This window comes from Euprymna scolopes, chromosome 10 (assembly GCF_053919585.1).
Source record: "Euprymna scolopes isolate OS-2025 chromosome 10, ASM5391958v1, whole genome shotgun sequence".
NCBI lineage: Eukaryota > Metazoa > Mollusca > Cephalopoda > Sepiida > Sepiolidae > Euprymna > Euprymna scolopes.
In genome coordinates, this window is record NC_136491.1 from 122,833,255 (window position 1) to 122,848,136 (window position 14,882).

Genomic DNA, 14,882 nt, shown 5'->3' on the forward strand with positions numbered 1-14,882 from the left:
TTTCACGAGCTCCTTAAGAGTGCTTAATCGCCTCCTAATAAGCATCTCGCTTGCTGCTTTGGTGCGTACTCGCGCCTTTCCAGTTAGCGTGTCTGAGACCCAATGGTATACGCAAACAGAATCTGTCTTTATGTGTAGCACCTTGCTCTGCCACTGGAGAGCCAAATTGATGCCTTTCAATACGGCATCCAGTTCAGCCAAGTTGATATGTTGAGAGTCATCTCCAGGTCGCAGCCAACATGCATCTTCCAGCACAGTTTCACACATCTCCAAGGCTGCCCCAATTGCTAGGGAGCTAGCATCGACCCATACATTCAGCTCTTTGCTGTCCACACACCAATTTCCCTGTGCCGGATCGTTCTGCTGTGCAGATTTTAAGGTTTCGAACATCATACGATGTAGTACGGCGTCCCTTGCTTCATCATCCCAGCCCTTCGTTACCGAACTTACTCTCCTTCTGAGTATTCCGCAAGCCACACGAAGCCAACCGCACACCGGAAAGTGCCCGACAAGTCGACCACACAGGGAAAAGATTGTTCGTCGCGTAACAATACTGGGAGCCTCCGGAATTGCATTTCCTCGCTTCCACCGCAGTTCATTGCGTTCCATCCTGACTGCCAATCCCAGCACCCGTGCACCGTCCTTCAACTGCTCCGGGTTCTTGCACTCCAACCCGAACTGCGCGAGGTGTTCTCTCACACGGGTCGCGGGCACCACGTCTTCATTGACAAAAATGTCATCAATGTAAGCAGATGCTGCGCGGCTTATAACTTCTTCCTGAGATAGTACTTCGCTGACAATTGCTCTCATTATCAAGGGAGCCACATTCAAACCAAACCCCAGACGGGTCAACCAGTATTTTTTCCCATCGATTTCCACAGTCTGGTATAGCCACAGTGTCTCATGGACCCGGACTTGTAGGTATGCTCTTCTGAGGTCCAGTAGAGACACGTTAGCACCTTTTTGTCTCAACTCACGCAGCTTAGCCGCACAAACATCTGCGTTGGCCGTAAATGCGTCTACGTAATGATTTAGCTTCCGGTAGTCCATTACCGGGCGCACTTTGGCTTTGTTCTGCTGTATCACAGCCATCAGGGGAATTAGACCTTTGGGGGGTCCCAATTTATCCTCTGGGTATGGCACGAGCCAACCATTATCTATCCAGGTGTGGAGCTCCTGCCTGTATTCTTCACGAATTTCTGCTGGCACTGGGTACTCTGACACTCGATTATGCAGCCTTTCAGGGGGGTGGTCCACAGACCATTTCCACGATGCGGTCCACGTTCGGTTTTGATGGTCAAAGGTAGCAGTGAAATCTGGTTCATCGATAGAAATGGCTGCGCATTTAATACTTTTCCTGGCGCCCAGCCGCACTGATCCTGTAGGCTTGACAACGACACCTCCTAGAGCTTTTATGGCGTCGATCCCTAGAAGCAAGTCAAATCCCAGTGGCTTGCCATGCACCACCAACACATCGACTCTGGCAGACACACCTTCATCAGTGGATACAGAGACCGTTCCAACACCGCAGCACGCATGGGACATTCCACCAATTGTGTTGACATTTACGTTTGTTTTTCTCCAAGACCGGCACCGGTCTGCATGTAAAATTGTCCTGGAGCATCCTGTATCAATAAGCGCCAAACATCGCGTCCCGTCAACATGGATACTTATCACCGGGAGCGTCGTGTTCACATCTTGGTTGGGAAGGAGACTGGCGCTTATGCGTCCTCCCCTTGCTCGTTTCCCGAGCAGTTCCGAGCCCAGTGTCCACTCTCACCGCAACGGTAACACCGTGTTCCACGTTTTCGACAGTCCCTTGCAAGGTGGCCTTTAACATTGCATTTGAAACAGGTCAAATTAACAGGATTATTCTGGGCCCTGTTGTTGGGTGAGCATGTGGCCGCAACCACATCCTGATTTTGTTCGCCAGTCGTCGTCAAAATTCTCGCTCTCGACATTAGCTCCCCCATGGTCAGGGCTTTGATGTTCGGCACCTTTTGAAGAGCAATTGAGATGGTGTCAGGGAATCCAGTGACAAAAATTAATTTTGTGAGTCTCTCTGAGCTTTCTCCTGTGAATCCGGCCAATCCAACCAACTGCCTGATTTTTTTGGCGTACACATCCACACGTTCACCAGCCCATCTAACCATAGTTATTTTTCTATATGCTGCAAACGCGTCATCAGTAAATGCCTCCTTTAATCGAGCCTCAATCTGGTCTATTTTCTTTTGATCGTCCTCCTCCATTTCCATGTAGAGGGCCAGTGCATCGCCTTCCAGGTATAAAGGTAGCAGACTCGCTACGTCATCCACCTGCTGAAGTTGTGCGACAAGTCTCACTTTTTTCAGCCACGCTACAACGTCTCCCTCGCCAGAGAACGGCTTGATAATATCACTGCTTATCCGCACCTTCGCCATATTCGGGCCGAAATAGCTTGAAACAAAAATGTAGTAGGCAAAAAAAAAATAAATAAATAAATGTTCTGTCAGCAACAGTACAACTTCAAAATAGTCAATATCGCCCACCTCCAGAAGAGAGGGAATTCCTGTCCGTGATAACCGTGGTAAAAGAAGACACACTCCAATCGCCAGAAATACCCACACACACAGTTTGCAGGACACTGCCGACTCGTCTCTAGCCTCCTGCTTTTATAGTGGCCGGGAATTATCCATTTGCATAATTACATGAGACAGAAACGTGATTTTCCGAGAGTTGCATGGGGTAAATGCTAATAAAAACCCCCGGACGCCATCTTGGAATTCTCTTTTTCCCCCCAACTGGTGACACAACAGACATACCCGAGGTAAGCTCTTTTTTCCCTCATTTTAGTTATTGCTGCTTCTGCTACAGCGATTTTAACAATAAGCCTAGTATACGATAAAGTTAAAAATAAAATGGGTTAGCCAAATAGTTCCCACTGGAATTAACAAGCAAATAAAACACTAACTATAATCAAACCAATGGATAAACACTCCCGAAGCAGTCGTTTGGTTTAATATTATCGAAAATAAAATAAATGTACCTCCCTACAATACGACATTGAGGATTTTTATCTATCTATATCCAAATAACACTTTAATATCATTCAATGGATGGAATCCACATCATTAAAACGTGTAGAAGATCAGTTTTAATCAATAATAATAATAATGATAACAATCGATAAAAACTAAAATAGACGCATCAGCTTTTGTAGAATTATATATTCTATGTATAAACAAATAAATAAAAGTCAATTTATAGAAAGTAATTCAATGCAACAGATCGACGCAAACTGAAGCAAATCAGGACATTATTTAGTGAAGTCGTTTGTAAGAATAATCATAGCATAATTATCAAAATAATAGTACTACAATTTTCCTTGATTTTAAAGATAATGGCCTCCAACATTATATATTTATCAAACGCAGTTTTGAGCTGCATCGTTTTTATAATGGCTGACAATGTTTATTAGCTCATTCTTGAGTAAAAACCTATCAATAAAAGTGTATTATTAACATAATTAAATTAAAATATTTACTGTGTGAAATAATTTTCTAATAGTAATAATTGGTTATCGTTGATCGAATATATTGTAAGATGAGACGTTGATTTCACTACCTTTTATAAAATGGTGCAATACCTTTTTAGAATTTAGTTCATGAAATTTCAGACGGACATTGATAAGGTCAATTCCGAATACTCTTCTTGCCTTGGGTGGTATAATTACAATGTTTTAGTCGATATACTCTCTGGCTTTCTTCGTGTGTATCTAGTCGAACAGAAATCTTTCTGTCTATTATTTGGCTATTATTTACGGAATTTTGAAGGAATCTGTTATAAAATCTACAAGGGCAGTATTTCGCCATCGTGTTCCTAGTATCGTCTGCACTTATCATTCAAACCTCAAACCCACTTCGAACTGAGTGTTACTCAATTATTTTATTGATTACTACATTGAGTACGACTTTCTTTAATCTCTCGATTAATTAACTCAGTATAAATCGAGATGCAATAAAAATGAGGTAAGCAATGCAGATTCACCTTTTACTCTTACTCTCAACCCTGAACTCAAGATTAACATTTGTGCGGATTTGTGAGAGTTGGCTGCGAACCGCAGGTGGACACCCACAGCCAGAGAAGGGAGAAGAGGCGTAAAACGCGGGACTTCCGGTTGAAAAAAGGAAGTTTTGCTTTTGGCGCGCTTTTAGAGTTTTTGGGAAGAGAAGAAAAGGAAGAAAAGGAGGAAAAGGACGGTTGACTTCCACTGCTGCCGGAGGAGTTCCGAAAAAGGGATGAAAGTAAAAAATTGGACGAACCTCAGATAGCTGAATATGAACAACCTGTTCAGTAAACAAACCAAAAAATAAGGAACCTGTAGGTTACGAAAGTCAAAAAGACGTACTGCTCCCACGTTATGGTCCGAACGCCTTAAATGACTAAACGCTGCCCAATTCACACATAAACCAGAAGAAAGAAGACACCGAAGTGAATTGACACCAACTTGGTTTACATCTAAACCGATAAGTACAACCCAATGAACATTCTCTTTTGTTGATTTCTCTCCCTACTGACTTTTCTCTCACACATTCACAAACATTCTCTTCTGCCACTAAAACGAACCTTTCCTACATACCTCCCACCAATAAATAAAGCTGCTTTTCTTACCCTTAAAATATAATGTCTGTCTTATTTATTCCTATGGAGTCAGATAGTTACACGTTAAAAACATAAACCTGATAAACCCACTTCTATGCCATAGATTTCTATTTTTTATCATTTTAAATTTCCAAGAAAATAAAGCAAAACAACAACTTTGTCAAATTCAAGCTTCAAATAATTTAGTCTATAATTACACAAACGCAGAAAATGTAATCTTGATTCTATATTTTCCAAGGAGTCCCTCCTTTGCATAGATAAAAGTCAACTGTGCCAGGTTTCGTCGGGAGAGGGTCAGTGTTATGTACGAATTTCGAAATCAAATGCCAACTAATTCCACAAGAAATCCATTTATTTATTAAATAAAAAGCAAAAGTTTGCGTGTATGTGTCTTTGTATGGCTAGCTAGAAAGGAAGCGCTTGGGGAAAGAAAAAGTAGAAGGGAGGAAAGAGAGAAAGATAGAGAGACAGATAAAGAGATATTTATATAGAATTTCGTACTGGAATTCATTTCTTTAATCCATGGGAGGTAATTGTTCTTGCTTCAGCATCCATAGCCGGTGGAAGTCTTAAGCTATTTTTTTTTCTTAGTTGATATCGACTGTAGTGAGGATTGGAACTTCAATGTTCAGAAAAAAATGTCACTTAAAATTGAGTTAACATTTTTTATTCATTGCGCCACGTGAAAGGAATATTACAGAATATATAAAAAAAAAAATTCGAAACTTGTGTTATGTCTTTTATTTTAATTCAATTTTTATTTTTATTGGTTTCTCCGACAAAAAGATGGTGGACCTGTAAATTAACACTTGTCCGTTCGTCCGTTTGTCTGTCTGCAATTTTCTCAATAACTACGTCTTGGAATTTTTTGAAATTTTACACAAACATTAAACGTGATATGAGTAAAAAAGTAACAGAACGGATTTTTCCGGGAAAAATCCGGTTGCCCCCCCCCCTAGGGTTACCTTTCGGGTTAAAATTTCAAAACAAATTATTCATTTTCTAAATTTTAGATATTATTTATCCAGAACAACACATACCTATTTGTGGATCTTTGTTTTGTAGTTTTTGATTTTTAGCTATAAATTCATGCACACACTGACAACTTCCCTTTATATAATAAACTAGCAGAACTACTCAGCGTTGTCCGGGACATAAAAAAGAAATAGAAGTTGCGTCTGACTACACTTGCGAAATGATTTTTGTTTTAATTTATTTTTACTGTGCAATAATTTGAAAACAAAAAGTCCACTGATGTTGGTCCACTGCTACGAATTAGGAATGGGGGCATCTGATCGAAAGAAAAAAAGTTTAAAAAATATTTATGATCTATGTAAGTAATGTTCATACATTTAATTGTAATCTGACCTTTAAATAAACCCTCAGCTAAATCATCTACCGATAAAAAATTATGAAATAGGAAAAATGTTTTTTTTAATTTATAAAAATTCAAAATTTGCCAAGTAAATAATACAAAGTACAAAACAAAAGAATATTTTAAGTCTTTTAATCCTGCTTAAACGCAAAAGCTTACTGAAATGAACTTTTCCAAAAATATGTTAAAAATAAAAAATCATCCGCTATAAGGTAGGCGTGAACGCAAAAATTAATAGTTATGAGACAACCCTCTAACCCGTTCGGCTACAGTGACAATTATTTCATGACGTTACAAATGTTTTTACTTAACATATCCGAGAGTTGAATTGTTCACGCATGTACAGATTTTAAAATCGTTTAGGAAGAGACGATTTTATGTGACCCCCATTAAATTCTGCGGTCGTTAAGGGAGAAAAAAAAATCACTTTTTTCTAAATGTCGTATATTATGCATCAGATTCCCTGTCCTTTAAAACAGTACCAGAATCATACGTATGGGGGTTCTATTTTGAAAGTTTTAGCGAGACATACATACATACATACATACATACATACATACACACTAGCAGACATCTCTTCTTTATATAATAGATGTATTTCTATATGATTAATTGGCGTTTAGGTAGTTAAGCAACAGTGCCATCTATTTTTCAACAACTTCCTCCTTTATAGAGAAAAAAATTATTTGCGTGAAAAATTAAAATGGTTTGGGTTTGAAAGCTATAATAATCAATGGAATAGGGGCAAATTGATTTTACTTTGTTGTAATGATTATTTTTATTATTTCTTCCTCAAATCTACCACAAAGTTGTCCAGCAAAGACTTTTGGATGGGGTGCGCTCGGGGCGGTTACTCTTTCTTAGAACCTTTTATATACTACCTAGATTATAATATCTACAATTTACGAAATGAGGTCGTGTGTATCTTTAATTTGGGTGACTTTTACACGTTATTTTCGCGATACTTTTTACTCTCCGCGTGTTTCTTTGGCTTTTCCATATAAAAAAGCGAAACTGTAAATGAAGGAGTGTTATCGGTCATGAGAAAAGCGATGAGGTTTGATCAATGTGGGGGAAACCCCTGATATCAGACAATTGGTATTCATTTGGACACTCCCCTTTTTATAAGGAGCTGGTTTTTCCCCAACATCGTGGGGGGGGGAACAAACAAAATATGCGGGAACTGGCTTGCAACCAAAGTTAAGTGCGTTTCATTCCCCTATGGCGTGATATTTGACCTCATTAAATTTATGCACCTGTCACTTAACTTTTTAATCATTTAATTTCATCTATTCTCAGTTTTCTGCCCACGTAGCATTGCCGTAAGTTATCAGACTACTGACCTCAAGGGTTCAGGTTCAGGCCTACCTACTTACCAGAACTTTTTTTTTTACACCTACAAACACCCGGTCAGTGCTGGGTACTCCCGTTAGTCTATTATATAAAGGGCAAAATGGGCGCGAGGGTTTGTGCATATCTACGAAAGGCTTTTTGGGTGGGGCTTTTCGTGTCGGTTAGATTCTGCGAGAAGTTTTTGCATATTTCCCAGATTGTAATATCTCAGATTTGCAAACGGACATAGTCTCTATTTTTTATTTTTTTTGGATCGAGTTGTAAAAAATTCCCTTCATGCTGTCGTTTCGAGTGTTTGTCTTTTTCGTATAAATAAAACGAAACTAATCAAACACAACCGCCTGGCGCCTGGCCTTCCGGTCGGGTAGTATCTGTTCTATAATTGATCCTTGGTCAATGTAGGGAAACTCTTCATAAAGAGACAATTACTATTTATTTGGATACTGCCAGAGTGCCCCTTTTTTGGGGGGAGCTGGTTTTCTCCCACATTAAAAACGACCTTCATAAGAGGTTTAAAAGCAACACTATTTCTGCAAGTCATCTTTTTGATTGACTACGTTTAATTTGAACACTTTACACTTCCGATCTCATCATGGCATAACGGTAAGACGTCAGATTTTCTTTCACTTTCTTTTCCGCCTTTGCGTTGTGGGTTCGTGCCTGCCTGCCTACTACCACCTTTTTTTTTTTTTTTTTGCTCAATACACACCTACAAATACCCGGGAAACACCGGGCACCCAGGCTAGCATATATATATATATAAAAGCATATTTGTAAAAAAATTATCTTTTCCTTATTTGTGTTCATTTTCAGATACTCTGTCTTTTCGAGTGAGAGTACTGTATGGAAACAAGAGAGAATAAGAAACCGATTGTTAAGAAACCCGGTAGGTTATTCCACTTTAGGCAGAGAGACCCAGGCCATTGGACGAGAGGTAAGGCAGGATTTAATGTGATTGAATAGGAAGGAAATCTGTCTTAGATTCCAAACATAACACGTACGTTCTTTTATGTAGTATTGCAAGTTTACTTTACATTTATTAATATGCACATAAAAGGTGCATATTGTATTTGGTTGTATTTTCTTCTTATTTTGTGTATCCCATAGCATTGAGTTTAGCATATATGTTTTACCTTACAGAACGGTGAAGGTAATGAAGATATATGCTAACACTTCTAACGAATGATAGTAAAAACAATAGGCTTGCGAGACTATTAAATTTAATTCCTGGAGTGGCGTCCAACCAAATTCGAGTAAGTTTTTTTTAGTACAAGCCCTGTATTGTCCAATCAGATTAGAGTAAATGTTTTTTAGTACAAGCCCTGTATTGTCCAATCAGGTTAGAGTAAATTTTTTTAGTACAAGCCCTGTATTGTCCAATCAGATTAGAGTAAATTTTTTTAGTACAAGCCCTGTATTGTCCAATCAGATTAGAGTAATTTTTTTTAGTACAAGCCCTGTATTGTCCAATCAGATTAGAGTAATTTTTTAGTACAAGCCCTGTATTGTCCAATCAGATTAGAGTAAATTTTTTTAGTACAAGCCCTGTATTGTCCAATTAGATTAGAGTAATTAAAAAAAAAATCTGTTAAGGTCTGAAATTCACACTCGCATTACATCGTTAGAGAACGGCTCAGTCTTGCCGAGTTCTTCTTTAATCTCAGTCTGATATCAACATTTGGACAACTGAACATGACTAGCATAGGATATCAATAGTTTGCAACTGAACAGACACTACACTATTCTCTCAAAGGAGGAGGTAATATCTGGGATGATACTCTTGTGATACCAGAGTAGACACGACATTACTCACACTCCCTAAACTGAGCATTGAAAACTGGGACAATAATACAATTAATAGAAATAATAGTATAGTTTCAGAGTGTAATAGTTAATTAATAAGAATAATAATACAGTTTCAGACAGGTATCAAATCTCCGTTTATAATAGAATTTCAAAGGGTCCATGATGCTGTAGTCTTACAATATTATCGATGCAAACGAATATGTCAAAATTGTGCCTGTCTCTATTACATTGGTCTTTTAAACTAGAGCACATGAATTCGAATCTCACTGAGGCATTGCGTCTGAGAGATGTTAGCCTTCATTTTAAGAGTGAAAGTCAAGTCAGCAATTCGTCTCAAGTAAAATAAAACAATTTCTAGTGTTGCTGGATTGTTTTTGCTTTGTTTTGAGAATCATTCATGATGCTGATTTGTGTTGGCATTCGTTTCCCAGATATCTATATATTAAGAATTCTGGTTCTCCTGCAGTTTAAACCCCGCTTTTCCGTGAGTCTCGCTCGGCAACACCCAGCAAATGATAGAAGCCGCCGGATTATACCGAGTAAGCACAAAGAGATGCGAGCAGACGCTAAAAATTGGAAGAAAAGAATAGAAAGAAAAAAGTTTAAAAGGAAAAGAAAATAAAGAGCAGCGTATCATTAAAGACGACGAATCACCTTTTATTTTCGAAAAAGAAATAAGTGGAAATGGTCAATTCGAAAAAGGCCTGGAGATTATGGTCAGTTCAAGTTCAAGTGAATCAGGAGCAGCCTGATGTCAAAGGGTACTGGAAGGTAAGCGTCAGCGGGCTGTTGGGCTGGACATCAGTGGGCACTGAAACGTCAACGTCGTATTCGGGAGGCTTCCTGCTTCCTAGCGCGTTAACCGCTGGCTGGCCTCAGACGCGCTGTATTTATGAGAAGGTATTGTTACAACAGTAAAAAAAAAAAAAAAAAAAAATGTACTGTAGGGAAACAAAAGAAAATAACACCGGTTGTTAAGAACCCCGGTAGATTATTCCACTTTGGGCAGAGAGACCCAAACCATTGGACGAGAGGTAAAACTATTCACCATGTAAGGCAGGATTTCATTTGAAAAAAAATAGGCACCGGCAAAAATGGCCGCAAAATCAAGTTGTTATTGTTTTTTAAAACGAAATTACATTTATTAAAATCCATTATTTCTGAGTAACTTTTTTTTTCCAGAAAGATAAAACTCTGAATTTTATCATATAGAAAACAGAATAATGTAAAACCTTTTCTACTATTTTTAATTAAATTTTAAATGTTAAATTTTCCCCAAAAGTTAACAATTGACATGTTTTGTCTTGCACAAAAAACGTACATAAATATTTAAAAAAAAAAAGGTTTTTGAAATAATTAATTTATTTATTTATTGTCTAACTAAGATTTAGGATGATTTTCTAAGAGAATATGCAAAAATATTATAATATAAGTACCTAGATTTCAAATAATTCCACTTATTCATATATGTAACCATATATTTCGCGTCGATCTAGAGTCTAGATCGACACTGTTTACGTTTGCGTTTGATAAGAAGCAAACTATGGAAGACCAAACAGGCCAAAAAAACTTATTTTTCTGTGACGAAAATTTCAATGTATTATTAAGCTGAGGCTGGCCAGTACCAGATGGGTGACCATTTGTATGAGTTTGGTTTTTAATGTGTATGTGTGTGGGGGCCAGGCTCCCCAAAATGGAGGGGGGGGCAATTTAAAGCAGAATAAAAAAAAATTATTTCAGCGCGTTTGGTCCACCGTAGTCGAAAGGCGGCAAACGTTTTCAAACGGGATCGAAAAAAATGATGCTATTTTTAACACAAAGGGCACAATATTTATTGAATTTTTTTTTTTTTTGGTATCGATTCTTCAAAGCATGCCCTGTTAAATAATGGTCATGCATTATTCGGCTCGCTAAAAAAAAAAATTGTTAATTTATTTATCAAAGATTTTAAAATGGCTTTTTTCGTATAAATATTAAAAATTTTTTTTTTTTGTTTTGCTTAACTTAAATTAATTATTTTACTTAACATATTCACCGAATTTCACACTTCAAAACTCAAAAGCGGGATAATTAAACACAATCGAAGTTCTGATATTCAGACGTCAAAATAAGGTATGCAAACAATTTTTTTTTTAATCTATAATTCTGTCCCTTACAACAACACAATATGTTTTGTTCAGTTTCAGATGATTATTTTAAGCATATTTGTTCCCACTTCAAAACAAGGGGGGGGGTTGTAAGCAAAAAAAATATATATATATAAATATCGTTTATGAAAAATAAGTACACCGTTATAAAGTTAATTCTTCTCTTAATAATCGCTGAAAATTTCGTATTGATCGGATAATTACCTGATTTTTGGTAGATTTTTAAAAAGACGGTCCGTCAAAAAGTACTGACCTGCCCCCCCCCTCCAGTTTTGGCGGTGCCTAAAAAAAAAAAAACGAATAGAATTAATTCTTCATTGAATCCATCACAATAAATAGTTTCCAATGTAAATTTATTATGTGTATGTTCGATTCAGCTCGGGATCAAAGTTTCTTCGTTTTTGCTTTTTGAAAAAAAAAAAGGATTAAATTTGTTTCTTTCTCTTCAGTTCGAAACAGGAAAAGGGGTGTTGCTATTTTTAGCACCCGACAGTAATGCCGGTTGTTTTCCGCTAGGTGGCGTATATGAGATTGTTTACAAATGAAAAATGACCGTCGTAGTAAAATACACACTACGACGTAAGTGCACCACAACAAATCTATAGCCCCCCCCGCACAACATTCATAACAAACACTCATCTTGTTATAACCACTGTCAACAATTTTCCATACTCTTTATCTGCGCCTAAAACTAAATGCAAATTCCATGAACAATTTTTTTTCTAGAAATTCTCGCACATAGAACTCTACACCGAAAAGCTGCTTTCTAACTGACTAGAACATGGTCGTTTTCAAATCCAATGCAAACAAGTTCTTGTTAAGCCGTTCTCCTAAATAATCAAATTCTACCCAATTTCCGCCATTACCGATCATTACGCTGTTATCTTACTAGCCACATTACACTCATTAAGTTTTATCCTCCGGTGGCTTTCATGCCTTGTTAAGTGGTGACTCCCACGTAATAAAAATGGGAAGAAAAAAATGAATTAATAAAAAGATATATTATTGCTAGTAATTGAAATGATTACATGAAAACCTTCCTTCCAGACATTACCTCCTTTTGGGGGGAAGAGTAGTATAATATTTATTCAGCTGTTATGAGATCACCCTCCTAGGCATTACCTCCGGTTTTATTGCTTATATTTGAAAAGGAATGATTATACTGAAATGTCTGACTTTACAATAACTTTCAGACTACCAGATTTCAGGATTTGACTTATAGTCGAAATCTATTTGTCATTTTTATAGGCACATGCCCTTTTAAATCTAACATGCGTTATTTAAACCGTACACACATACATACATACACTTTTAAATAACGCACTGGTTACTTGCCCTGTCGTAATCCTCGTTTTGCACAACAGGTAGCGTTCTCTATTTCCTGTTCCGTTTCTCTCTCTTCTTTTTCTTTTCCATTCGAAACGGCGACGTGACGACCCGCCTCTTTTATCTCGTCTAGCTTACGATGTGAAATACGCAATTTTTCTACACGCGCCTCGACAGTCATGCATTCTTTCAAGGTAGGAATGAACAGTCAACGAATCCACACACGCGTATGCTTTAATAAACTATTGCATAAGAATGAATGCTCGTTATATCTTAACGAACTCTTACATACATGAAGAACTCTCGTATACACACACACACACACACACACACACACACGTGTACACAACCACATTCTATAATGTACAATACTCCTCTGTGTAAATAAATTCTCCTGTACATATGTAAATATATAATACTGCGTTGGCATGCTTCATTCCATGTTCTTCTTAAATGTACTCGTGACACATGTTAATTGTTTTTATTACGCTGTCCGAGCAACAGACGATGACCTTCAACCTTTCTAGTAATCAATACGCAACCCTCTAATAACCGGTTCCTCAATTCAGCCTACGAAATGAGGACCTCAACATATAATCGGGTAACTAAACAGCTCCTGGGTCTCCCACAATTTGGTGACCACGATGTTAAGATTGGTCACATAAGTTCGTGCATACTTCCTAACTTGCATGATTTTTGGATAGAAGAACCGACCAAAGTAAAAATTATAAAAGGAATTTCGTTATCATAACTCATAAATAATCGAGTTTGGTTCACAAATTGAATTATCGTATCGGTCGTAGGATGGCTTAATTTTATCATTGTGTTCGCAGGTGTTGGGGTTGCTATCGGTAATGCTTCAAGCGTTTGTAGACATTTCTAATTTGTTGGTTCTAAAATTTTGCTATAAGTTATATGTATACTAGCATGGGTACCCGGCGTTGCCCAGGTCGACATAAAGTTCCATTTTGAACACACCTACTATACTAAGGATATTAATCATTTTCATCGTGGGTAACGTCGATAGCCCCCCCCCACACACACATACACAACAATTTCAAAAATAAAAGAACAGATAAAAACATGCAAATGTAATCGCCCCCAAAAAGAAGTACGTGATACCCTCTCCACCAGGTGAGATTCTAACAATAGTAAAAAATCATTTATTTATGGGCGTCCGAAATGGCTACCCTTAAAAATATGCGAAGGGAATGCGGTATTATATCGGAGCACACTTACACATTTCCTTTACCCTATCTCCTCCCTCTTTTCCGTCGATGGCCGTTTAACAGTCGACCGAAGTAAAAGATTCATAAGGAAATATCTTTATCTCGAGAAAGTTTTTCCACCGGCAATGAACAGCCGTAAAAAAAAAATAAAAATAAATAAAGATATTAAGTTTTCTTGAAAAAAAGAGTAAATTTTTTCCTGTACTTTCATCTAACAATTTACGCTTTTCATAAACATATTTTTACGTATTTTCTTTAAAAAATAGGTATATTCAAAATTTGTATGCCCCCCCAAGCAAAACTTGACTGAGCAAAAACTCTTAAAAAAACAAAAAAAAACTTGTACTTACACCTAAGAATTTCCTGTAAAAAAAGTAAAACTTTTATTTTTTCTTGAAAGAAAAAAAAAAAACAGACATTTTGTTGATAAATATTTTGCAAAAAAAAAAAAGATAAAACAAAATATATAAAATAAATAAAAAATATTTTCAGTCCTTTAAAGGTAGGTTTTTGTTATTTTTTATGATTTAAATTTGTATTTTTCCGGTTTGTTTGTTTTAAAAGCACCTGTTACAACGCTCCACTTAAACCGATGATCGCCGGTCTCGCCCGATCCATGCTTGACAGAAATTCCTGAGAATCCGGATCAAATTACGCAAGAGTATCGAATATTTAAAAATAAAGCAAAACATCTTTCTGTCTACACGAAATTATTTTTCCACGCTAGAAACGTCTTGCGATTACCAAATAAATTTATTTGGGAAGAGTTTTTTTTTTTTATCTTTCTAACTTCGGAACATATAAAAAAAACTAATCAAGTGGAATAACTCTACTCGTTTCATAAAAAAAAATCGATGTCAGAAGTAATAATTCTAAATAAATTTGATTAAATATATTATCAATATAATTGTTATTTAGAGTTGACGAAATAAACATCTTAAATAGAACAATTAAAACAACTCTTTCGCTAGAACCTTAAACTAACATACAGCTATTTTGTACAAT

General features: G+C 37.0%; 1 protein-coding gene across 1 annotated transcript in view; it reads right to left on the bottom strand.

The window, feature by feature from the left end:
* Positions 1-1,210: 1,210 nt before the first annotated feature.
* Positions 1,211-14,882, bottom strand: part of LOC145286422 (uncharacterized) — a 52,536-nt gene continuing 38,864 nt past the window's right edge. Inside the window, exon 2 of the mRNA XM_080135341.1 lies at positions 1,211-2,870. Coding sequence (XP_079991467.1) covers positions 1,722-2,420 — 699 coding nt within the window. The 5' untranslated portion in view covers positions 2,421-2,870 and the 3' untranslated portion in view covers positions 1,211-1,721. The remainder of the gene's footprint in view (positions 2,871-14,882) is intronic.